Genomic DNA, 25,445 nt, shown 5'->3' on the forward strand with positions numbered 1-25,445 from the left:
AGTATAAATCTTGTTTGGCATGTGTATCTGCACTGGTTTTTTAGAAATATAAATCAGCAGTGTTTGGTACCAGTTATTCTGCATTTGTTTACTTATCTATTTGTTAATTTGTGTGTGTGTGTGTGTGTGTTCGCGTGCGCGCACGCCATGGTTTGTGTGTGGAGGTCAAAGGAAAACTTTCAAGGCTTCTCCCTCTACCATTTGGGTTCTGGGTATCTCAGGGCAGCAGGCTTGGTGGCAGGCAGGTACCTTTAACCACTGATCATTTTGTTGGTCCTGGTAACAGTTTCCATATAAAGCTGGTGCCCATGCTGGACACACTCTTTCTAAAATGTGTAGCTGCAGTGGATAGGAAACCAGGAAGGAGTTGACAGGTGTCATGATCTCACCTTCAACAGAGGCACAAGAAGTGCCTGCAGGTGCTTGTGTAAAATGTGCGTTCCTGGTTCTCACACCCAGAATTCCCAACTGTCTAGAACCGGCCATTTTAAAGCAGCAACCTCTCCCCTCTTCACTTTTATTTTAATACTACCTTTTAAAGAACAGGCTATTCTTATGAGATAGCCTATCACCTAAGCTGGCCAAAACGTGAGTTGATAAACATGCAGAATGACTTCCAGGCAGATATCACATGCAAGAAGTCAGTTCTAGATAGGATAGCCATTATCATTAGTCAGGGAATGTATGTATTCTTGTGACCCTCGTGACTCTTCGTGCCGTGGGCACAGGTTTGAATATGCACATTTACTGAGAACATGAAGACAGGTGAAGGCATGTGGGTGGTAGCCGCCATAAGGTCATTTCAATGACATAGGGTCTGCCAGCTGTTTGTCTTGCATGTGGTCTGACATTTGAGAAAAGTGTTCAGCAAGTTCCTGGTGCATCTCCATTCTGTGGAGAAAGCCCTCCTGTGGCCAGCACCCTGATGGCACAAATGGCTCGGGCCACAGCAGCAATAGAAATGGTCATTCTATATGTTCATTTTCTTCTATCACTGTCCATTTTGTGACTGAGACACAAGCCGTCAGGTGTCAAAAGCCACCATGCTTCTAGGGTGCTATCACTAGCATTTAATAGCTTGAAGTCACGCACGACGTCAGTTTTCCAAATGTTTCTGAACTAGAATGAAATTCATCTGCATATGAATAATAGAAGTTGCTTCCACTTACCTTGTGTCTTCAGTAGGTTGAAATCAGTGATTTCAAAGGAGGCTCCTCCCTTTGAGACTCTCTGTGAACTACTTGAGTAGATTATCGTCTCTAGGACTGTCTATAACTGGTGTGACATATATAATCTGTAAGGCATTGTGTAACTATTATACCATAATCATCAGTGTCACAGACCTTTTATAAAAAATGACAATACTATCCTGGTAATATACCAGTGCCTCAGATCCTTAAATGCAGTTCTCAGCGATAGACTTCGACTGTGGCTTCCTTCCTGCTATAATGGGAGACATTTCAAGTGCTGTAATTTATCATTCTCTACAAACTAGGTCACAGTAATGGCACAAGTTCATGTGCTCTCTCTGAGAGCCTCACTCAGAGTTACCATGGTGACACGGGGAGAATTAGATTTCAGACTCGTTCGCGAATTACTTGCAGATCGATGAGAAAGATAATCAGTCGCTTAGCAGAGAATCCATGTTTAATAGCCCACGGCCGTCACTTCATCCCTGGAAGCATGTCCTGTGGGTGTGTGTTTGCACTCACCAATGCCCTTCTCTACAATTCAAGAACACGGATTCCGGTGTGCGACTCCGCTCTTCTTAGGGAAGTGTTGTGTCATGTGACTACTGTTCTGCAGATTTACATAGCTCATTTCTCAGTCACATTCTGTCTGGTAACATTTGATTTTAAAAGGCAAACTATGCTAAGAGAAAAAAAAACAGCAAGCATATCACTCAGAAGTCTGTCTGATATGTGTCGTTTAATGTTCAGCATCGTCCTGAGGTTTCTTTGCTGTGTATCGGGGTGTCCACCAACATCTGTCCAGCAGCTACCTGATGTGATCAGGTGACCAGCCCCATCATGTGGACAAGCACACAAGTATGTGTGGCTTTTAAATGGCAGCGGAAGCTCCTTATCCCCTTCTGTAGGAGGCTTTCTCAGTCAAACCAGAACTTTTTTCCGTGATTGCTCTGTCAGTAATCACACACACTTTGGTTTTATCAAATTCTTTATCAAGTGTAAACATAATTTTTAAAACAGGCTTATTTTTCTGTGTCTAGAAAAAACACTTAGTCTAATCTCCCATAGGTTTATGAATTATTATTATTATTTACATCCTTGGACCATTTCAGTCATACTTTCCAAGTAACACATCTCCCTACAAGCTGGCATAGCAAAGGTCTGTGTTCAGTTTCCATTGCACTTGGGAGCCTGGATAGATGCAAGGTTCACAAACGGAATCGTGATGGCTAGAAACTGGCATTCCTCTGCTGTCCATGGCAGGCACAGCTGCCCATTAAACCCTTTCCTGGCTGCAATCTTAACTATCTGCTAATAAGGTAGTCCCGGACTTTAAAAACCACTATCCCTAGGATGACAAGCACAGGGATGAATGCAAATAAGATCAGAAAGTTGGCTGTGAATCTAGATGTGGCGCCTGGGCAGGTCTTCTCGATGAAGTGGATTCCTTGGGTGATGGTACACATTGGGTGATTTGGCATGGAGGTATTGGATCCAACTGCCAAGGAGAAAGAAGATTGACAGCATCAGTTCCGATGCATTTCAGGTTATTCAATCACAAACGTTTCCCTGATGTTTAGAAAGTGTTCAGCACTGTAAGTAGCCTTCTCAATGAGACACACACAATGTCTTAGAGAACCCAGAATTAACAGTGAGATGAAGCAAGAGTAGGTCTAGGGATCCTGGTTTGTTTTGAAGATGGAAAATATTTGATTGTATTTTGAGAATAGATACATTCCTGGTTGTCTCCTGCCATCAAATACTCTAAAAGTTACTGGCATTGTTATCTGAAAATATTTAACCACTAAACTCCGCCATGCCCTGGGATTTCCAGGGGCCATGGGCACTTGTGTTCCCACTGTCCTGTCTTGGGATTGGAAGTTGACCTTTGTCATAAAAAAAGAAAATAACGGGTTTACCCATCTGTATTCTATACACATTTTGAGGAACAAGAGACCACATTAGCTTGCTGTGGTATGGTCAGTGATATAGGAGCTGAGCCTATCTAGAATATACTAGCAATTGCATAGACCTGTCACTTTCTAAGAATATCAAGTGCCCTTATGGTATTGACCTTTGACGGGAGACTAACTTGACTGATGGATATTTTCCTTTAAAAATCAGAGAAAAATGGGAAGGGGCTAGAGGGGACAGCTCAGAGTAAGAAGAGCACTAGCTGCTCTTGCATAGCTCCTGGGTTAGGTACCCAGCACCCACATAGCAGCTTACAGCTGTCTATAACTCCAGTCCCTTCTGGCCTCTACCAGCAACCAAGTACTCACACTGCATGCATACGTACGTACAGGTAAGCAAAACACTCACAGACAAAATAAATAAATAAATCTCTTTAAAAATCATTTTAAATCAAAGGGAAATGGGGGCTTCATTTCAAATCAAGGTTTGAAATTTTTATTATGAAAATGCAACATTTCTAAGAGTTTGGGAAGATAGCATACTCAGTCAAGTGACTACCACAGGAGCAGGAAGGCCTGAGTTTGAGTCACCCACATGAAACACTGGGCATGGTGACATACACTAGCAATCCCAGCACTGGAGAGGCATGCATCCCTGAGGCTTTCAGGTCAGCCAAGCCGAATCAGAGAGCCCAGGTCCCAGTGAGAGAGAGACTGTTTCAAACAACAAAGAGGGCAGCTATGAAGGAACAAAACCCAAGAAAATCCAAGGTTGTCTTCTGGCCTACACACACACACACACACACACACACACACACACACACACACACACACAGAGAGAGAGAGAGAGAGAGAGAGAGAGAGAGAGAGAGAGAGAAATAGCATTTCTTCCAAAAATACATTTCCCTAGGAAATTGGAGCAACATGTAAAAATAATATTGTAAAACAGAATACTTACCACAAGTGAAATTCAGCCCATAGAACTCATTGACTACAAGAATCTCACAACAGTATTTTTGGAATGTAAAATAACTCAGGATTTTCAAAGGAATAGGCATATCTTCTATGTTTCTTAAGAAAAAGAAAAAAAGAGAAAATTCAATAGGTTCTCATAGTCTTACTACATAAAAAAGCAATCTTTATGTTTTCTAATATAACCTTCCACCCCTATTATTAAAATGATGCTGACTCTGAAGTCTTCAGCCAACACTGAAAACTATAAATAAATACTACTCCCCAGAAACAACTGTTGACATTTTGGCGATCTGATAGAAAATGCGTGTGTTTGTGGAATTCATACCATGTAGACATGGTCTCTTCACACTCTGATTATCTTTATTTTCTCAAATGATCTTAGTTAACCCTTCATGTCGGTAAGTATGGTGCTTCGCCATTTTCAACCTCTACCTGACAGTCGTTTCAGTAGAAACTTAGAGATTCTCATGACCATTGGCTGGCCCTCTCTCTCTCTCTCTCTCTCTCTCTCTCTCTCTCTCTCTCTCTCTCTCTGTGTGTGTGTGTGTGTGTGTGTGTGTGTGTATGTGTCTGGCTCTCTGCCTCTGTGTGTGTGTCTATCTCTCTCTCTGTGTGTCTCTCCATCTCTCTGTCTTTCTCTCAACATTTATTATATAAACATGCAATAAATCATGTACCTAGTACACACTATATAGGTGAAGACTGACATGAAGGTCCTCGGGGTGGTATAAGGACCAGACTATTGTGCAAGGGGGAAAGTTGGAGACTGAAAGCAGTTCTTTCTTGGGTTTTGGTTTGGGGATTTTTTTGTTGGTGGTGGTCTGGTTTTTTTTGGGGGGGTGGTTGTTGGTTTGGTTTTGGTTGGTGTTTGGGGATATTTTTGTTGTTTTTCCCTTTTGTTCCTTTCTTTATCCTTGTGAAAAGCATGTTCCTCTCCAGTCTATCTCAAGAGAAACTTCCTGCCAATATTGATTCCTTTTTGGAGCACTATATGGTTTCTATCAGTAAAAACATATTCTGGGACTGGTGAGGTGGCTCAATGGTTTAGAAGACCTTTAACTCTTGCAGAGGACCTGGGTTCAATTCCAGCACCTACACGATGGCTCACAACCGTCTATAATTCCAGTTCCAGAGGATCCAACACCCTCTTCTGACCCCCACAGGCACCAGACACACATGTGGTACACAGACATAAACACAAGCAAAACATTCATACATATAAATTAAATATATATTAAATCATTTCTCTTTATAAGATCCAAATCCTAGGTGCTTTGGGGATTTTTAAAGTATCCTATCCCTAAAGAACTCATAATTTAGTTAGGGACATAGACTATATATCCTCAGTGCCACAAAAATACACAAAAGTGAACTGTTGGTGCAGAGAGTACATAAGCAACCAATACGATATGGCATTACACCCTTACAACTCATTTATTGTCCTGCCTATTCCCAGGTAGTTCCCGAGTCCTTCGACTTCCAGTTACTGGCAGTTTTCCAAGATGAGAGACTGTGGACTGGAAAGGGTAGGTAGGGACATGGGAAAAACTTACAGAGGAGAAAGGCCACTTACTGAGGGAGCTGAATAGTTCTCCAAGCAACAGCAGAGGATGGGGAATGGGAGCAGAGGGAGATGAGCTTGGAATGACACTGGAAACTGTAGTTTCAAGGTCTTGAGATGAGTTGACATTGAATGAGTAGCCATGGAAAAAGATCAGGTTGAAATATTGTTTTAAGAAAGTTAATGCAACACCAACAAATAGAGTGGACCAGAAAAAGGAGGAATTTTCTTAGAGAATCTAGATTGGTTTCCTTCCCTTGTTTTACTAGCTTGCTACATATGAGTCACATCAATAACATGCTTAGCTTGTTGTGTCCTGATGTGCAATAAAAGACACCATGCTAACAGTGAACAAACAGTTCAAGGTCTAAAGCAATAATGGTTGGTGAGCAGCAGAGACGGCCCAGACTACAAAGTGACAACTTGACCCAGCATCACTCAGCTCTCTGGGTTTGCTTTATGGAAGTCATTATTAGGGGATCCTTGTCCACAGGTCATGCCAGACTGGACCTTTTGAATCGTTTCTTCTTACCTGATAAATCCAGATCCAATAAGCAGTCCCGAAATGCTCAGCAGAGCCACTATACTGTTAACAATGTTGGGGTTTTGAACCATCCCAAGCAGCACGAGAGTTAGAAATTCTCCAATTAAGTGGGGGGCCAAGAGAGCAGCAGAGAAGTATCCGAATCTAGCAGCCTCAGGATACAAGCCCAGAGTCCTAGAAAAACACAAGTCTTTAGTTTTCTCTCCAAGCGCTATCATTTAAGGAAAAGACCACACTTGCTTCCTGTGACCTCCACTTGCTGGCTAGTGGGAGGGTGGAATTAGCAGGGCAAGCCACGTTCCCCTTTGTCAAGCCCTCTTTTGGAGAAAAATAAGTGGGCTTTTGAGCCCACTTATTACCACAGTTGTTTCCATTGACTTCAACTCAGTGTGAACTGCTTGTTATAACTTCTTTAGCTCTCGTGGCAAAACAGTCTTAGGCAGCAGTCACACGGGCTGGCAGGTATAAGGCTGTTGAACTCTCCAGGTCTCTTCATAAATAACTGTGTTCTTCCTGCCATTCCTACCCTAACGCTGCGGGCTCACCCACCAAGCTGCCTTGAACCTCATCCTTATTTTGTAGGATTATTGTTGGCATGAAATCGCTCTCTACTTTGTCCTCCATGCATTACCTTCCCACTCCATCCCACTGGTGTCTTTTATTCCAAGATCCTTGATTTGACCTTCATGTCCTTGTAACAAGCTAGCCTGTGTCTGTGCACTTTCCTTGTCTGTGTCTTTCAGAAATTGTTCTCATCGTGAATAGTGCATCTTTAACTCACATTAGGCTCGGGGGTCCATCAGTCTGTTTGTAGAGCAAGGAAAAGAAGGCTCCATGCTTCATCTATGCCCTCCCAGCCAGTCTTGAAGACTCCCCTTTACTCTTGCTCAAATCAACGTGTTTTTTAATTATGTAAATTTTCTTCTCAATTCATAGTCTTGTGGCCTTTAAAACATTATGTCACCTTTGACAATTCTATCGTCGTATGAGGACAAGGTTCATCCTTTCCACTCTACTCTTTGCCCTCACAGACTTTTAATTTTCATGACAAGCCATCCACAGAATGTCTCCTAGTCAGCCACTCTCTGCCTCCTACTTCAGTCACATGCTGTGTCCTCAGGAGTACTCGGAATCTTTCACTTCCAAAAACTCAGACTGGAGTTTTCAACTATGGCCTTCTGCCCCCATCCCCCCAGGCCTCTTGAACTCAGATCCCTGCCCAGTTCTGCACCACTCATCCTTCTAGGAACACTGCTGTCTTCAGGGATCAGCAGTTAACACAGTATATTGCTGGGTCTATTCTTCCACTTTGCCACTGTGACTCAGCTGGTTTTGGGTTACCCTAAGGTTTTCTCTTTACATCTTGGGGTCCAGTGGCAGGGTCTTGTCTTGGCTGTCATAAACCTCTACTTTAACTTACTTCCTTTCCCAGTTCCCTAAGTTCATTCTCTCTCCCATTCTCAGGAAGAAACTCACCTCTCATTCTATGACACACTCTCTCTCTCTCTCTCTCTCTCTCTCTCTCTCTCTCTGTGTGTGTGTGTGTGTGTGTATAGTTTCTCTTTATCTTTGCCCAGTGTAACTGGGTCTGCTTGCATTCATGACTCCATCTTGGGGTGGAAACAAGCAATCGATGGCATCCTGGGTAATCCACTAAGACCATGGATGTGAGACAGGAAGTCCCCACATGTCCTTAGTTTCCTCCTCAGTAAACAAGAATGATTCCTCGTCATCCTCACAAAGCTGTCACAAGGATCCCATAAATGAATGCATGCGGAGCTGGTGAGTGCTTGCTGCATGTGAGCTGCTGCTCTGCATGTGAGCTGCTGTGCTTTGTGTGAGCTGCCACACTGCCCGTGAGCGGCTGCATGGCATCCTCTGTACATGCTTCTGCCTCCTTACAAGACTAATTTTATACTTTCTTAAATTAAAGTTGCCCAAGGTTCATTCCTGTCCACAATCCTTCATCTGAAATGCTTTAGGCCAGATGTAATTTTTGAATATGGAAACTTAAGAGTTTTGGAAAGACAGGGCATATTGCAGTGGGGTCAGGGGCCCCCAATCTGCTAAGCAGATTGTTCATGCGGGATTAGTATCTAGACCCGGTGTTGGCTCCCATCCTACTCTGCCGTTGAGTGAGTTCAGGTGGTGCAAGCCGGGAAAGAGCTGTTGCAGCACTCTAGAATGGCTGAGATGTCTAGGTTTCAGAATTGCGAGCTCCTGTAGCATTGAGTCCCCTGTAGCAGCACCCACTACTGGGCCTGACACAGTGGCCAGTCTGCAGCTCTTTCTGTGCCTTGACAGGAGCATTTTCTACGTGGTTAACAGTTTCATGGCTACTAGAAATGATTCTGCATTTTTATGTCTAAAACATAGTCATGACTTATATGCTTGGTTTCCATCTGGTTGAAAACCATCCAGTTTTCTCAAGACTTGTTGAACCAGTTCTTTCTCACAGTCAGTGACTAAATTAAAATCAAAGTCTTTGCTTCATGGGTCTTAAAGGGAATCAGCATGGAGATCTTGTTAAATGCAGGACCTGGTTCAGTAGGGGCTGAACCTGGGATTCTGCATAGAAATAAACCTGCCATCATCATGCCCATGGCCATGTTGAGTAGAAAGAGTCTAAATAAACAAAGCCTTTGATTTGTATCCAACCTTGCTTAACTAAAAAATAATCACATTTTTAAAATTTGCTTACAGGACATGAAGGAAATGATTTACTCCAAATCCATTGTCCTGAGAGAGCTAGGCCCATGGTTTGCAGCACCAGTCAGATACCTGGCTTTGTTCCCAAGTTCAGAGAAGAGGGGGTGCCGTCAGGGCCAGCAAGAAAGGCTGTGTGGTCCCTGCCACGACTCTGTTAGAAGTCCACCCTCATGCTGACAGAGGGCAAGTAGCCTTACCTCTGTGAGTAAAAACGTCTCCCAAGAGAATACACCAAGGCCTGCAAAACCTTCATTCTGGAACTTATACCAACATGCTCTTGGTTACTTTGCACTTATATGGCATATAGTTTATAAAAACAACTCATATGTGTGTCATGGGCACTGTGGTGGCTATGGTTAGAGCATCTGCAGAGGAATCCAGGCAGTGAAGAAGGACCGTGTTTTGAGACCTGAAAGTTCTCTCTTGGCACAGCTGAGTACCTTGATACTAATGGAGCCAGGACAAGCTGACTTGTGTCCTCCAGGTCTTCCTATGGCAGAGCCACGTAGGGAAGAGACATGGCAAGAGACAGGTGAGGCCCATTTGCCTTCTCATGACAACAACGAGAGTGTCTGAAACCTGCACATTTTTGAGTTTATCTTTGTAAAGTTCTAAGAAATAAAAAGGTCATCATTCAAAACTCACAAAAGTGATATAGTTCCCTGTAGCCACTCACTTTCCTTCCTCAAGTCCTGTCAACCCACCAAACTGTGATGTCCAGGTCCATCGGCAAAACTTCAGGCAGACGGGCTGCCGAAGTCTAGGAAGGCCACTTGGGTCCTGCACCTGGGTCCCAGCTCTTTGTGAGCAGTCTTCTCTAGCCAGACCCTCAGAGCTTGGGGCATAGTCTTGCTGGCCTGCTCTTGGATCCCATGCAGCCCTCAGTGGGGTTATTTGTAATAAAATACATGCCCTGCAAGTCAGGTTATAGCACTAGACATGGATAGAGTGGATTGCCTTGTCTTTCCAAGTGTCCCATCAGCCCTCCACGGGGAGCCTGGCCCGGGTGAACTCAGTGCCCCTGAACACCATCTTACCAGTAACACACACTGGTGAAAATCACAGTGGCGAGGACGCTGAAGGGAAGCGCGTGCAGTACGTAAGCCAGCAGCATCTGCCACTTCTGGTACAGGCCATCCTGACTTTCCTGATCACTGACAGCTCTCAGCATGGGAACTGGCATAGAAGGTATGTTCCAAAAACAGTCAGTCACCACACCCCTGAGGGAGGAAAGGCTGCCAAAGCTGAACTGGAGGTCTATCAGGGCTGGATCAAGAAAGGCAGCTGAGCTAGGCAGGCTCCAGAATCATGGGACAGAAAATCCTCCCACCTCAAAACTCTATGCACTACCTGGGGGGCAGTGCAGTAGCAAAGATCCTCCGCACTTTACTTTCTTCTCTGTAAAGTGATAAAGTACACGGAGGGGAAGGGGCGCCAGTGAGTGACCTGAGGCCCTGTGTCATCCCGTGCAGGCTATTGGTCCCCACAGCAGCATGCGCTCAGTATTGGTTCCCAGAGGCCAGAAAAGCCCGGTGAAGACATGACTCATTGCTGCCCCTTGTGCCCATCAAGGACCAGCCGTCCTAAGCACCGTTCTTCCCTCTTCCCTGAGGCAAAAGGCGGCACCAGGCAGCGCAGTGCCGCTTCCGGGGTCCCCTGTAGGTTTAAAAATCAGGTGCTGCCGCTCCCAAAGTAACATCCAGTTTAGTAGCTGAGTCCGCACGAACTGGGCATCCTAGTATAACATAAGAGTGAATTTTTTTTGTTTTGTTTTTGTTTTTTCGAGACAGGGTTTCTCTGTGTGGCTTTGGAGCCTATCCTGGCACTCGCTCTGGAGACCAGGCTGGCCTCGAACTCACAGAGATCCGCCTGACTCTGCCTCCCAGTGCTGGGATTAAAGGCATGCACCACCAACGCCCGGCCAAGAGTGAACTTTTGAAAAACTCCAAATTCTGCACTGTCAATGCCACATCACTTTGGCATTTTTCTGGGAGCTTCGACCTCAGGGGTGTCCACTTGATGAGCTACTTGCATCAAGGTGATCCTACTGTTAATTACCTTTCCCTGGGGAACTGGGGGATGGCAGCAAGTTTAGCTTAGGGAAATACCTTTATAATTGTGAGCTTTTGGAAGGTAACAGCTGGAGCAGATAGATTGGGGGGGGATGTACCTCCCACATATAGGCACTTACACAGATTCACAGCATTGAGCATGCCGGTGTAAGGGGTGGCGCCTACGAGCTGGTACAGCAGACCCACGCGGTCCTGGATGGCTCCCTTTAGTATGTTGTTCTGGACCCGGAGAAGGTAGAAAATGAGGAACAGACCCATGATGAGATTCTGAACGAGACGCATGATCACCGCCTGCTTGTTTCTCATTAAGTTTCTTGTAACTCTCCTGAAAATCAAGCGAGCCGGTTTTAATCCCTTTTATTTCATTATTGGTAAATGTCTATATAAAGACCTAAAACGGGCCTTGGCTGTATTTTCCAAGGCTCTTACCTCAAGAGGACACCCAGCTTACAGAACATTCCGGGAGGATCTTTCGTTTTGAAAGGAATCATGGGTAAGGTTTTCAGGTGTCTTGTTCTTTCAATATTCTCCAGGATTTTGTGACAGATTGCAGAGTCTCTGAAGGCAGATTCAAGCATCTGGACACGCTTGTAGGTTTCTATTTCCCGCTCTCTGCTCTGGGTGTCCACTGATGTCAAGTCCACTAGAAGTTTTCCCCAAAAGATATGACCCATGTGTTTCTAAATACACACACACATACACACACACACACACACACACACACACACACACACACACACACCACATGCATGCACGAATGCATACTCACAATACAACCATATGCACACGCATGCAAACACTCACACATACCACATATTCGCACCACACACATGTACCACATACACATGCACCCACGCACACACCATACATATGCATGCGTGCACACATGCACACATACTCACACACATACCACACATACGCACGCACACATACATGCCACATATGCATGCAGGCAGGCATTCACACACACACACATGCACACTCACACACACCACACATATACATGCATGCATGCAGGCACTCACACACTCACACACACCACATACTCACAACACACATGCACACGCACAGGCACCTGCGCACATTCACAGAATGGTTCACAATCTCTGACTCATCAATTGCTCAACCCTATCCCAGCAGAGAAGCTCCTATCTTAGTGTCCATCTGCTGCATTAGAGCATCTACAGCTATGCAGAGAGGCCATGAGAATCCCATAGCAACTGCCTGAGAGAATTCAGAAAATCAACTCAGACAGCGTCTGAAAGAGAAGTCCTATTTTATTCTCTGCTAAGTCACTGGGGGCAAGTTAATTGACTTGACAAATTTACTCCTTGAAAAATAAAAGAACAACAATACAAACAAACAAAAAAGCAACAACAAAAACCTGGAAGAGCCAGTATCACAGAAACAAAAGATAAGGAAGATTCAGGGCTGGTGAGATGGTTCAACAGGTAAACCATTTGCCACCAAGCCTAAAGACCTGACTTTGATCTCTAGGATCCCCATGGTACAAGGAGAGAACTGACTTCTTCAGGGCCACCCACTGACCTCCACATGTGGACCATAGCACACATGTACATACAGACATACATAAACAATAAAAACTTCAAAGAGATTTTTCAACAGCCACAGTGGTGAGCATTAAAAAACAAAAAGGAAAAGCACTTACTGTAGAAGTCAAAGGGGTTGGAATGTTCAGGACAAGGGTAGCCACAGTTGTTGAAGAAGTCGAGCATTTCCTCTGGCGTGCCACAGAACACCAACTCTCCGTAAGTCAGGATGGCAATTTTGTCAAAGTGCTGATTGGACAAGAGATGGCGTTAGCGTGTGCTCAGATAACCATATCCGTATGGGAAATGCATTTCCAAGTAGCCGGTTAGTCCTCTGTTACCTCAGCCATGCATCAGTATTTGTGTATGCATGTGTGTGTGCATGTGTGTATGTGTGTGTGGGGGTGTGATGTCCACTGGAGACAAGGGAGGACACGCCCCTGCCTCCCAGCCTGGGTTACCTCTGTGCATCATGGTATTGCTGCACAGTGCTCGGCCCCAGCATTTTTTTGGGGGGGGCAGGAAAAAAAAAACAGAGAGTGACCTTAAGCAACCTGGGGTGAGTGTGTTGGTTGTGTTTGAAATATTAGATCCTCGTCTATTCAAAAAACAAAACAAAACAAAACAAATGGATAACTAAAAGGATACTGGGGGATCAAATGAAGTTTTTTGAATAATAAAATTATGATTTTTGTGACAAGATGGAGCTTCAGTAGCTAAATAGGCCATGATGCCACATTGCCAGGTCTCTCTCTCTCTCTCTCTCTCTCTCTCTCTCTCTCTCTCTCTCTCTCTCTGTGTGTGTGTGTGTGTGTGTGTGTGTGTGTGTGTGTGTTTCCTCAATTGTTCTCCACCTCACTTTTGAGACACTGTCTCTCATTGAATGTGGCACTCATGGATTCAGCTAGCCCGGCTGGCCGGCAACCCCCAGAGATTCTCTTGTCTCTGCCTCCCTAGCACTGTGATTACAGGTGTGTGCCTCTCTCCCAGCTCTTATGGGCATGGGAGATCCAAACTCATACAGCAAGCACATTTCCATCTCAGCCATCTTCCTCAAGCTGCCATCAACAGCGTTTTACCAACTGTGTGATATTGGCTCCATTTTGAGTCATTTCCAAATTACACTCTTTCATCTGCCAAGTGTATATGTGGATGCCTGGCCCCAGGTTTGCCTTGTGGACTAAATGATTGTGGACCGAATGAGCTAGTGTGTAGAGAAGAGGCTTGGCGTGCATTAGGTACAGAGTAAATCAGGGCCTTTGCCCTTTCAGTCACTGTTGTGTCCTCCTTACCCTGCCCTGCCATTCCTGGTTCAAGACACCATGATGATGGGAGATGTTGTTCTGTATATGATTGGCCAGGCAGAAAGATAGGTGGGGCTAGGAGACGAGGAGAATTCTGGGAAGTGTAGGCAGAGAGGAGTTGTCATATGAGCCCAAGGAAGAGAGGACTTGAGTCAGGCATTCTTCAGTAAGATAAGACCATGTAGAAATAAATAGATTAGTAGTTATGGGTTAGTAATTAAGACAGAGCTAGCCAATAAGAAGCCCATGCTAACAGCCAACAGCTTTATAATTAATATAGCATTCATGTGTTCATTTGGGGCAAGGCAGTTTCAGGACCAGGTGGGAAATCTCGCTACACAATACCCTTCTCTTGAGTTGAGTAGTACAAGAAACGGCATCCCCTTACTTGGAAGAGCTCAGAGCGAGGCTGGTGGATGGTGACAATCACAATGCGGTCTCTGCGAGCCAGCTCTGCCAGGAGGATGACAATCTGATTTGCAGTCATGCAGTCCAGTCCTGTGGTTGGCTCATCAAACATCATGACCTCTGCCGGCAAAGAAGGGTCAGATGTCTGAACCACTGCCCAGCATGCTCTGTGCTTAAAAGCCAGTAGTCTGATCAGTCCATCCAAACTTTGTAAGGAGAAGTAGCTGCATGAAAACTGGCTTTCAGCCTGAGCCCAGGAGCTAGAACCTGACCTGGGAGGGCCCAGCTCTCAGATCTGGAGCACACCTGGAGACAGGAAAGTGACCAAATCAGGCCTCTTTGTACCCTGAACTACTTGAACTCCATGTAGGGGACACGGGCAAAGAACAGGGCTAGCAGGCAGCCTTCAGGGAGGCTTTGTGGGGTAACTAATAATCACCTAGCCTAACCTTGTTTTCTATCAGGGCACTTTCCAGGACTAATGGGGTCTTTGCACAACAGAAGATTTAAGCAAGGTCTGGGGGGGTGGGTGGGGGATGGGCAGCATTGGTCAGGTTCTTTAAAAGGTTAATTGGAGCTTATGTCTACCCAGGAAGTGGCAAGGGCTTCTTAGCATCTTGTGACCAGGTGCTATTAGAAGAGGCAGGCTTCTTCTACCATGGGGTGAAGAAAGAGTTCAGGTACAAAATGCTCTCTCCCAGGTGCATGTACATGGTGAGGTTTGTCAAGTTGGGAGAATGACCAAACTAGGTAGAAGGAGGCAGGGGCCTGGCTACCTCACGTTGGTGGCCCCTTCCCCACGGCATATGCACCGTGCCAACTCATAAACACTTCTAGTCATACCAGAACTCACTGCCCTTCTCTACAGGACATAATGGAGCTGCCCTCATAAGTTAAGATGGATAGGGCGGGCTTCATAGTCATGGATGGTTCTGGCACACAGATTCACAAACAGAATCCACTTAGGAAGACGCTCAGTGCAATGGTCCTTGTCACCCCAGTAACCCCATGGGTTAGTGAAAACATGCTATAAGCTGGTTTTGTTTTGTTTGTTTGTTTGTTTGTTTGGGTTTTTCTTTTCTTTTTTCATTTAATGCACCTAACCGACTGAGCACTGTAGCTTGTAACACAGCACACTGTAGGACCAGTTGTTTCCCCTCATGGCCAACCAGGAGTATGGCGCACTGCTGCCACCCAGCATCTTGAGAGAAGGTGCTACCATTTCTCATTCTGAGAAAAGATCAAATTCAAAGTGCTGTCGAGTGTACATCACTTTCACTTCACTGCAAGGTTGAACTTTGATAAGTTGAGGACTGTCTCCCCAGATAAGAGACTCTCTCATCAGGAAATGAACTGCATAGCACTTCCCTAAACTGGGGTCTCTGGTTTGGGAAACCACATATATTTCAATCCTACACAAACAATTTCTCACTGGGGACTGTGAAGAAAGGGCCTCAAACACCTAAAAGATATGGAGGCACCTCGAGCACATGGGGGAGACCCTGGTGGCATCTGGTAACGGAGTCTGTGTCTCACTTACTGGGGTCCTGAATGAGTTGGGCTGCGATGGATACTCGGCGTCGCTCACCACTGGAAATTCCCCCAAAGTTATAGTTGCCAATCATTTGGTCTGCCACGTGGTTCAGACTTAGCTCTTCCATGACCGCCTCTACCTATAAGAGACATAAACTCCAGGGCTGCCACCTGTAACTATGGCTTATACTTCAGTTTATGGGCAGATGATGGCCCAGGAGAGATAACACTTCCCTAGGGTGCAAGGGCCAATTTCAAACTCATCATACCCTGGGGAGAAAAGTCCATTACAGTAAAATCCACCTTGGTTTAATGTATATTACCTAGGTCAGATTTATGTAAATGTTTTTAAGTTCCCAGAGCAACAAAATGTTTATTCTTGCATCAGAAAAATATCCCAAAGGCATAATTATGATATAGATTATGTTAAGTATTTGGGTTTTGAAATTTTATTATCATAAATATTTTCTGTGCTTTAAAAAAATCCAATTTGGTTTGAAGTGGCCCCTGTTTCTCTTTGGTAAAGCCTAGTAAGTCCTGGAGGTTTGAGTGACCAGTCTCGATGTGGTTTTACATCAAAGGACTATAATTCAGCTTCCAAAAGTAATTAAAAGCCATTCCAATCTTTACTCAAATCTCTTGGAGAAACTTCAAAGGGTACCTAACATGTAATCCACAGCTCCACATCCATGCTTCAAATTCCCTCACCAACCCTCTTCATTCTGCTTACACCCTGTGGCTCCCTATAGCCCCTCATGCCTTAATCTCAACTTTCCACACAAATAACATTTAAAAACAACCCTTATTGACTTTCTAAGAAGGCTGGCCTTCCTCCCCCTTCCTTTCCTCGGCTTATTGCAGCCCCTAGAGACCTTAGGAAAATCTCTACTTCCACATTTCTCCTTCCTTGGTCCCCCAGTCTGCAGGAAGCCCCAGGGAAAGAAAAGAGGAGGCTGAAACAATATAGCAGAGGATTTGTTCCCAGCTGCCTTTAATGAGATTGTGCCCCTTTCAAAATGAAAAAGGAAAAGAAGAAAGAAGCCAGCACATTGCTTTGAAAAATAACCACAAAATGACTGCAGGAAAAGAGGGACCGGCCTTTGGAGAGGAGGTCCAGAGGGGAGGAGATAGTCCTACAGAAGATGCAAAGGGGAAATGAGGCAAAGATGTATCAGTAAGCCAGTATGATCTGGTCTGGAAAAAAGTCTCCTCTTGGAATCAGATAGAAGGGCTCTAGAATGCAGCTTTGCTTGACATGTGGATGCTATGATCAAACCCGGTCCACTGGAAGAGCAGCCAGCACTCTTAACCAGTTAACTGCAGAGTCATCTCTCCAGCTCTCTTCTTTAAAAAAAAAATAAGATTTTTAAAAATGCTAAAGCAATAGGAGTCCTGCCCTTTGCTGAATGGAGACAGAAGAGCAGGGAAATGGGGGTTGAGGGGAGGATTTGGGGAGAGGCTGTGGCCAGGATGTAAAATAAATAGATGAACTAAAGCAAGTGGAGAGAGTGGGCTGCATAGGGGCAGGGCTGCTGGGTGGCTTGTTTCCTCCTCCCTCACTTGGTTAGGACCACCTATCTCCCAGGCGAATACAGTGTCTTTTTCAGATGCCAGAGTGTGCCTCAGAAAGTATGGAATTGGAAGACATGAGCGTATCATCATCAGGATGAAGATGAAGCTCCTTCCCCTGCCAATACAGACAGAAGTGAGATACTGTATTTGAACAAGTCTGCTGAATGCCAGCCGGAGGTGAGACCAGACAAAAAACCTAGAGAAATGGAACCCATGTAATAAATAGCCTTAGGGGCAATGACAGATGAGGGGTCACTCTGTGAGGGATGGGTTCCTCTGGAGTTAGAAATTGCCTCCCAGAGTTGTCCAGGATTCTCAAATGAAAGCAACCTGTTCTCTCTCCCAGGATGTGGTAACAAGCCTGATTCCCCAGAAGCCGTGCCTTTTGCAGGTTAATAGCCCTACCTGTCATTATTCCCTGGGGTGGTGGTGGTGGGGGGGAACCTGACGACACTCCCAGGCCTTTACAGTCCAGACAGAACTAAGCAATATTTCCAACTAAAGCCAAAGTGGGTTTATTTACAGCTACTTCCAACCTGGGTACATTTAAGAAATACACTGGAACCTAGGAAGGCTACATGGAAGAAACTTAAGTCTACTTTTGCCTGAGGCCCCTTCAAGATGAGATGGCCCAGTGGGTAAGGGCACTTGCCGCCGTGCCTATCCACCTGAATACCATCCCCTGAAGCCACCTGATGGAAGGACAGGACCAGGCTTAGGTTGGAGTGGTCACATTTCAGGTGTTCAAACAACTCATGTAGCTGCCACTTAGGAGGCGGAGATGGGGCAGAATAAGCAAAGATGAAAATGGGCGGGCCGGGAGGTGGTAGGAGGAGGGGCTTTCTGAGGCACCCAACCTTGTCCCCTGAGAAGTGGCCTTCACTTTAGTTTAGGTACCTTTTTGTCATAGAAGTCAGAAGAGCTACGGCGGAGGGCCAGCATCGCCGTGTAGCGCAGCGTCTCTCGCACGGTGAGACTGCTCAGAAAGACGTCGCTCTGCAGGAAAGGGGCCATCAGAGTCGTCCGAGCCCCCCCGGGTGGCGGGGGCCGGGGTGGAAAGGGACGGGGACACGCCCACCTGCAGGACGTAGGAGAAGCAGTCCTGGAACTGGTCCCTGTGCAGCGCTCGGCCGTTCACAAACACCTCCCCTTCCAGGGTCCCTGTGCGTCGCAGCCTCCCGGAGATGGCATCCAGCAACGTAGTTTTCCCGGAGCCTGGGGGTGACAAGAGAAGGGCCTGGAGGAGCCTCCGCATGAGAATGGGGACACTTCTCCAGACCCTTTATGCTCCAGTGGAACCCTGACTGTGCCTCTCCATGGTGCCCTGGCTGAAAAATCCCAGGGTCTGAATAAATCCCTCGCCCACGCAGACCTGTCTTCTGTATTTGGTGACAAGAAAGTAGCCCTCTTGCCCTTGGTAGTACTGGAATCCGGGTCTGAAGATGTTTTGTGTTTTATATAAAATGGCTCAGTCAGTAAAGGGACTTGTAGCCAAGGCCGAGGACCTGAGTTCAGTCACAGATCTACATTGTGGAAAGAGAGGACGAATCACCAAAAGTTGTCCTCTGACTTCCACATACACGCCATGTATGGCTTGCATTCACACATACATATACACACATGCAAAAATAAATGCAGTAAAAAAATTCGTGGTAAGAAAAATACAGGTGCCGGGCGGGGGGAATTAAGCCAGGCCATGGTGATGCATGCCTTTAATCCCAGCATTTCCTAGACAGAGATAGGCGGATCTCTGTGAATTCTAGGACAGCCTGGTATACAGAGTGAATTCCAGGACAGCCAGGGCTACACAGAAAAAGTGTGAGTCAAAAAACCGGAGGAGGAGCCAGACGTTGCTGGCGCACGCCTTTAATCCCAGCACTCGGGAGGCAAAGGCAGGTGGATCTCTGGGAGTTCGAGACCTGCCTGGTCTACAAGAGCTAGTTCCAGGACAGCCTCCAAAGCCACAGAGAAACCCTGTCTTGAAAAACCAAACCAAACAAACAAAAAAACAAACAAACAAAAAAACCGGAGGAGGAGGAGGAGGAAGAGGAGAACAATGACGATGATGACAGAGGAGGAGGAAGAAAAAAGCAAGAAGAAGAGGAGGAGGAAGTGGAGGAGGAGGAGAAAGAGAAGAAGAAAAAGAAGGAGAAGGAGAAGGAGAAGAAGAAGAAGAAGAAGAAGAAGAAGAAGAAGAAGAAGAAGAAGAAGAAGAAGAAGAAGAAAAGAGGTTTTCAAAATAGGAAAGCCAGAGAGGGCTGTCGGAAGCCTTTGGTCCCTGATACCTAAATTTCTTTTTGTGATTCCTTAGGACTATCCCATGCTACCTAAATCTAGATGACATTGCCAGAGCCTTCTGACCTGTGACTCTGCTTTTCAACAAGTCCCCATTAGTATTAAAGGGGAACTAGAGGCCTTTGGGGAAAGCAAATTGACCTCAGTCTACACCAAGAGCCTTGGTCATAGCTAGCCAGTTGATAACAAGAACACCCCCGCAGAATTCTAGCTTGGTGCTTGAGGCAACAGAGAAACATGTTCCCCCTGTTTTCTTTTCCCAAGGTCACATCACACACAAATTAGCCTGGGTCCCAGAACTTTTGTAAACAGGATGGACTTTTCCTAGTCTTTTGTACCAAAGACTGTAGAACAGACTTACAGGGGGGGGGGCTCTGGACCACTGGAGAGAGCAAGGGCATTCTGCCAGACTCAAGGAGCTCACATAGGACCAGAAATAAGATTGTTCAAGAGTTTTGTGGAAGACACTTTTACCATGAGGGGTCGAAAGATAAGTTCCTATGGCAATCACCATCTGTCCTAAACCACATCTGACCAAACTCGGGATTAGCACTCATGTTCAGGTAGAATGGGATAGAAAACAGAACATATCCTTTAAAAGGAGCAGGCTATTGGATGTCATCATTTTGATGTAAATCCTGTAAATGTTGATAATACACTGTTTATTACACTTCAGTGTTCATGAGACACACTCAGTTAGTTGCCTTTTTGCCCATGCCTATTGTATATTCTGTTTGTGATTGGCTTTTTTTTTTCATGGCATTAAAAGAATAGTTCAGGGGGAGGGAGCTAGGAGAATGAGAAGGGGAGAAGAGTAGGGATGCAGAGGACATGAGGGAGCAAAAAGTTTGAGTCAGGGGAAGAATAGATGATAACAAGAATGGAGAAACCATAATAGAGGGAGACAATTTAGGTTTACAGAGAAATCAGGCACTAGGGAAATGTCTGGAGATCTACAAAGATGACACCAGCTAACAATCTAAGCAACAGAGGAGAGGCTACCTTAAATGCCTTCCCCAGATAATGAGATTGATGACTGACTTATATGCCACCCAATAGCCCTCATCCAGCAGCTGGTGGAAGTAGAAGCAGACACCCACAACTAATTACTGAACTGAACTGGAACCCAGATGCAGAGAAGGACGAGTGAAGAGCAAAGGGGTCTAGACCAGGCTGGTGAAACCCACAGAAACAGCTGACCTGAACATCGGGGAACTCTTGCTCCCCAGACTGATAGCTGGAATACCAGCATGGGACTGATCCAGACCCCAGGAACATGGGTTTCAGTGAGGAAACCTCGGGAATCTATGGGACCTCCTGTAGAAGTTCAGTACTTATCCCTAACATAGGTGTGGACTTTGGGAGCCCATTCCATATAGAGGAATACTCCCTGAGCCAAGATACACGGGGGTGAGCCTAGGCCCTATCCCAAAGGATACGATAGACTCTGATGACACCCTATGGAAGGCCTCACCTTCCAGGGGGAGCAGAAAGGACATGTGATAGGTAGGGTTTTAGTTGGGGGGGGTAGGGTAGGACGGGAGGGAGAAGGGAGCTGGGATTGTCATGTAAAACAATCCTGTTTCTAATTCAAATTAAAAAAAATCTGAAAAAAAAAAGAATAGTTCATGTGGAGGCACTTATCAGTTGTTGTCTCCCCACCTGTATTTATGTGTGTTCACTCAACAGCTCCACTAGTTGCAAAGCTTTGTTATCACAGTCATGGTATTTGTAAACTGTCTGAAACTAAAGGATAGGAATAAAATCATTTTCTTGTATTAAAAAAAATAAATCATGGGGAATGGCTCAGTTGTAGAGCACTTGTTTCAACCTCCTGTAACACACACACATACACACAGAGGCAGAGGAGGAAGAGGGGGAAGGAAGGAGAGGAGGAGGGGGAAGGAGAAGGAAGAGTTACCCACATAAGTCAGTGGGATTATGTCCTGACTTCCCAGACATGGTCCTTGCCCTTCCTGTGTGGGTTTCTCTAACCAGAGCCTTAAAGACTTCTTGTGCAGTGCCCCTCTATGGTGTTTGCTACTGCTACCCACCCTTTCTCTCTGTCACTGCAGCTGTTTACAGCCACCAGCAAGTCTGCTGCTTCTCAGCTTCACACCGAGACCCTCAGGGTTCTCCCTGCTTTCTCTTCTCTCCAGTTCTCACTAAACAACATTAAGCACTAACTTACTATGAAGCGTAGAAGGATGCCACTCTGGAGACAGATTCTTAGTTGAACAAAGGCCTCCAGGTGACTGTAATGGTATCAGGAAGCATATTAGAGGCTGAGAAGACACCTTGCTCATGACTGGGGAGATGGGAACATGAGGATCCCCGGGGCTCGCTGGCTTGCCACTCAGCCTCGATACATCAGTAAGTTGCAGGTAAAAGTGTGAGACCTTATCTCAGAAAACAATATGGAAAGCCAGGCGTGGTAGCACATAACTTTAAGCCCAGCACTCGGGAGGCAGAGGCAGACAGGTCTCTGTCAGTTTGAGAGCAGAGTGAGTTACAGGCCAGTCAGGGCTACATAGTGAGACCCTGTCTCAACAAAACAAAAACAAACAAAAATCTACCCATAAACAAAATATATATACAAGATAGAAGACAACTGAGGTTGTTTTCTGGCCTTCACACACACACACACACACACACACACACACACACACACACACACACACACACAAAGTAATTTAATTAACTAATTAAAATGTAAAAGCCTCGGGAGAGATCCCACAATCCTTCCATTATGAAGAAGTCAATTGCTTATGAAGAGGCCAGCTGTTGTAGCTTGAATACAAAATGCAGTCTTCCCAGGCTCTTATATCCCCAGTTGCGGTGCTTCTGGGGGAGGGTCTGGAAACTTTGGAAGGTGGAGACCAGCTGTAAGAAGTAGATCACCAGAGGTGCCTCTTGGGTATATCTTGTCCCAGTCCCTTCCTGCCTCCTCTCTGTTTCCTGTCCATCATGATATAAGCTGTTCTACCCTGACTCTCACCATGATGAACCGAACCCTCAGAAAACATCGACCAAAATAAATCCCTCCTTTAAATCATCTATGCTGGGTGTTTTGCCCACAGTGACAAACAGCTAATACCACAGCCCTTGGGTGTCAGCCTCTTGAAATATGAGGAATATACATTCTTGCTCATAAGTTACCCAGTATATGACTTTTGTTTGTTTTTCAAGACAGGGTTTCTCTGTGTGGCTGTCCTGAAACTCACTCTGTAGACTAGGCTGGTCTTGAACTCACAGAGATCCACCTGCCTCTGCCTCCCTAGTGCTGGTATTAAAGGCGTGTGCCACCACTGCCCGGCTCAGTATATATTTTCTTACAGTAATTAGACTAAGACAGTCAGTTAATTAAGTGAATTTTCACTTAATCTTCTTCATATTATTTCATTTCATCTTAATCTATTGCCTTACAGCTCTGCTTGTATGAGTGCAATTTGAGGCTGGACAGCTTAATCCATTTTTTTATTGCGCTAGGAAAATGCCTGAATCTGGGTGATGTGTAAAAATGTATGTATCTGTGTGTGCGTGTGTGTGTGTGTGTGTGTGTGTGTGTGTGTGTGTGTGTGTGTTGACTTACAAGTCTTGGAGACTTAAAGTTCAAAATCGGATAGCCTCATCTGTTCAGCTCCAGGAACAGGCTTCTGGCTACACCACATAGTAAATGGCACAGTTGGGGACAACATGTGAGAGTGAACAATTGCATGATGAGCCAGGAAGCCAGAGGGGTTCGGGCTTCAGGCATTCTTTACATCAACTTTGTCTGGTGAGAGCTAATGTGGGCACTTTAAGAACTACATCCATCTATTCAGGGGGTTACACCTCCATGGCCTATACGACAGGCCTGTCATCATTTCCACAATGGGGGACAAGCTTTGGGAGACACACTCAGTGCCACACCTGACTGCCATCACAGACTTAACATGGCCTGTTTCTAGGAAAGAGCAAGGTGAGCAGACAGTGGGGTTAAACGACAACAATTTGCAAGCCGCCACTCAGTCAAGAGGGGTTTGTGAATCTTATATGTCAGAATCTTTCAATTAATACATGCAGGATGTAACCCCTTGTTGTGAATGCCCTTGTTGTTATGTCACCCAGAGCCCCTCCTCTGAGCCAGGGTACCCCCTCCCCAGGGGCTGGAAATCTGAGGATTTACAGATACAGGCTTTGCAGGGACAGGAGAGGAGATCCCTCCAAGGGGAATGATTCGTTGATGCAAGAACAAAAAAAAAAAACATTGAAGTCACGTTCAAATTTTAAAACTGTCCCCTGGAAATAAGAGAAGGGCATGGGAATACACACAGGCGGTCCCAGACTCCTTCAGATTGAGCCCCCCCCCAAAAAAAACCAAAACCAAAAAACCAAACAAAAAACATGGTGTGTTGATAAGATGTGATGTTAATACAAATCCTTTTTTAGTATTCTCTGGTCTCTATTGTGTGTCAGATGACCATCATAATGAAAAAGATCAGTGGGACCAAGAATACGAGTTAAATTCCACCAGCTGAACACCTTGACAAAGAACTTTCCAGAAATACCGATTGAAAATAGAGCCAGGGCTGGGACTTGATGGCAGAGGGCTTACTTAGCACACCCAAGACTCTGGATTTGATCCCAGCACCACCAGCAATCAATCAAACAAGCAAACAAACCACTTACATGTTAGGCAGGAATTTCCACTCCTCCCAGGGACTTTTCTCAAAGCTTCACTTTGGTACCAGGTCCCATTCGCAGACATTAGAATTCATTCCAAAGCCAAAGGCATGGCCTTCTCTCTACAAACTTAAACTCCTTTCTTCAACATAGAGCTTAAACCAAGCCGAACCCTCGGCAGAGTCCTCCTGGAAGTACAGAAGCCCTCGGGGTGCTTACCTGAGCTGCCTAGGATGCACATTATCTGCCCACTCTCGAGGTACAAGGAGACATCTTTGAGGATTTGCCTGTCCCACCGCTGCTGGAAGGACCTGATGTTCCACCAGGGCCCGACACGGTTGCTTTAAAGGAAATCCCACAAGGACAAGAGCAGTGTAGGGTTCTGGGAGGGGCCAGACCCCTGCTGCCCAGCCCAGAACCCACCTCTAGCCCATCTCAGCATCCCAGTTGCTCCTGGACAGTTTGGCATCTTTATTTCAGGCTCTCTGCCCTTGGAAGTGTAGTGACTACCGGTTGACCACCACCCAAGGAATGTACTTCCCAATAGCTGGGTCTCTCTGTCTGGCTGCGGGATGGTAACCTGCACTGTGTTTATTCTTGAGGTGAACCCAGCATTCCTTCAGCAGGCTTAATTCCACCTTGTGCCCCCGCCCCCAGCTTTCTAAGCCCTCTCCGTCCACACAGGGCAGGTAGTGGACAATCCAAGGAAGGGGTGTGGGTAGCAGAAATTGGTGCAGCACAAATGGGCAGGGGAGGAGCTACTCACTGTTGCCCACTGCCTGATAGCAGTCTTGCCTACTTCCATCCTGATCTGCTAAACAGGTGTCCCAAAGCTCCCAGGTCCACCACCCACTTGGTGGGAAAAGGCAGCAGAGATGGTGAGAAGCCCAGCTTTCTGCTGTGGGGTAGCCTTACCTGACACTGAAGGAGACATGGAGGACACCTAAGCTGTGCCGAGCCTCAGAGCCAATAATAGATTCCTCCTCCAGGGAGCTCTGAGAACTTCTGTTGATGTGAGGCCCTCCGGCTCCCTCTGGGCTCAGAAAGGGCATTTCACTCATGGCCAGCAGGAAACAAATGCAAGTGAATTTTCTAGTGACCTGTCCCTCTCCAGAGTAGCTTCAACTGAGGACCCAGTGGGAGTGCCCTGTCTG

At 45.8% G+C, this 25,445-nt stretch overlaps 1 protein-coding gene across 1 annotated transcript; it reads right to left on the minus strand.

Annotated features, from left to right (window-relative positions):
• Positions 1–2,255: 2,255 nt before the first annotated feature.
• Positions 2,256–25,352, minus strand: Abcg5 (ATP binding cassette subfamily G member 5). The gene is made up of 13 exons (XM_027417935.2): positions 25,207–25,352; positions 24,511–24,632; positions 18,410–18,546; positions 18,229–18,327; positions 15,767–15,899; positions 14,207–14,346; positions 12,634–12,763; positions 11,394–11,607; positions 11,084–11,289; positions 9,930–10,068; positions 6,172–6,357; positions 4,062–4,174; positions 2,256–2,688 (listed from the first exon to the last, which is right to left on the minus strand). Exons 1-13 carry the CDS (start codon positions 25,350–25,352, stop codon positions 2,495–2,497), a joined length of 1,959 nt encoding a protein of 652 aa, XP_027273736.1. The 3' UTR covers positions 2,256–2,494.
• Between the last annotated feature and the right edge of the window lie 93 nt (positions 25,353–25,445).

This window comes from Cricetulus griseus, chromosome 5 (genome assembly GCF_003668045.3).
Source record: "Cricetulus griseus strain 17A/GY chromosome 5, alternate assembly CriGri-PICRH-1.0, whole genome shotgun sequence".
NCBI classification, from domain to species: Eukaryota; Metazoa; Chordata; class Mammalia; order Rodentia; family Cricetidae; genus Cricetulus; species Cricetulus griseus.

What these genes read in the sequence shown, in the direction of transcription:
- Abcg5 (XM_027417935.2), bottom strand. Translation starts at nt 25,352, where the DNA reads ATGAGTGAAATGCCCTTTCTGAGCCCAGAGGGAGCCGGAGGGCCTCAC. An exon ending in CATGTCTCCTTCAGTGTCAG is followed by an intron (nt 24,633 to 25,206) that starts GTAAGGCTACCC and finishes TTTCCTTTAAAG; the next exon opens with CAACCGTGTCGGGCCCTGGT. An exon ending in TGGGCTGAATTTCACTTGTG is followed by an intron (nt 2,689 to 4,061) that starts GTAAGTATTCTG and finishes TCTCCTTGGCAG; the next exon opens with TTGGATCCAATACCTCCATG.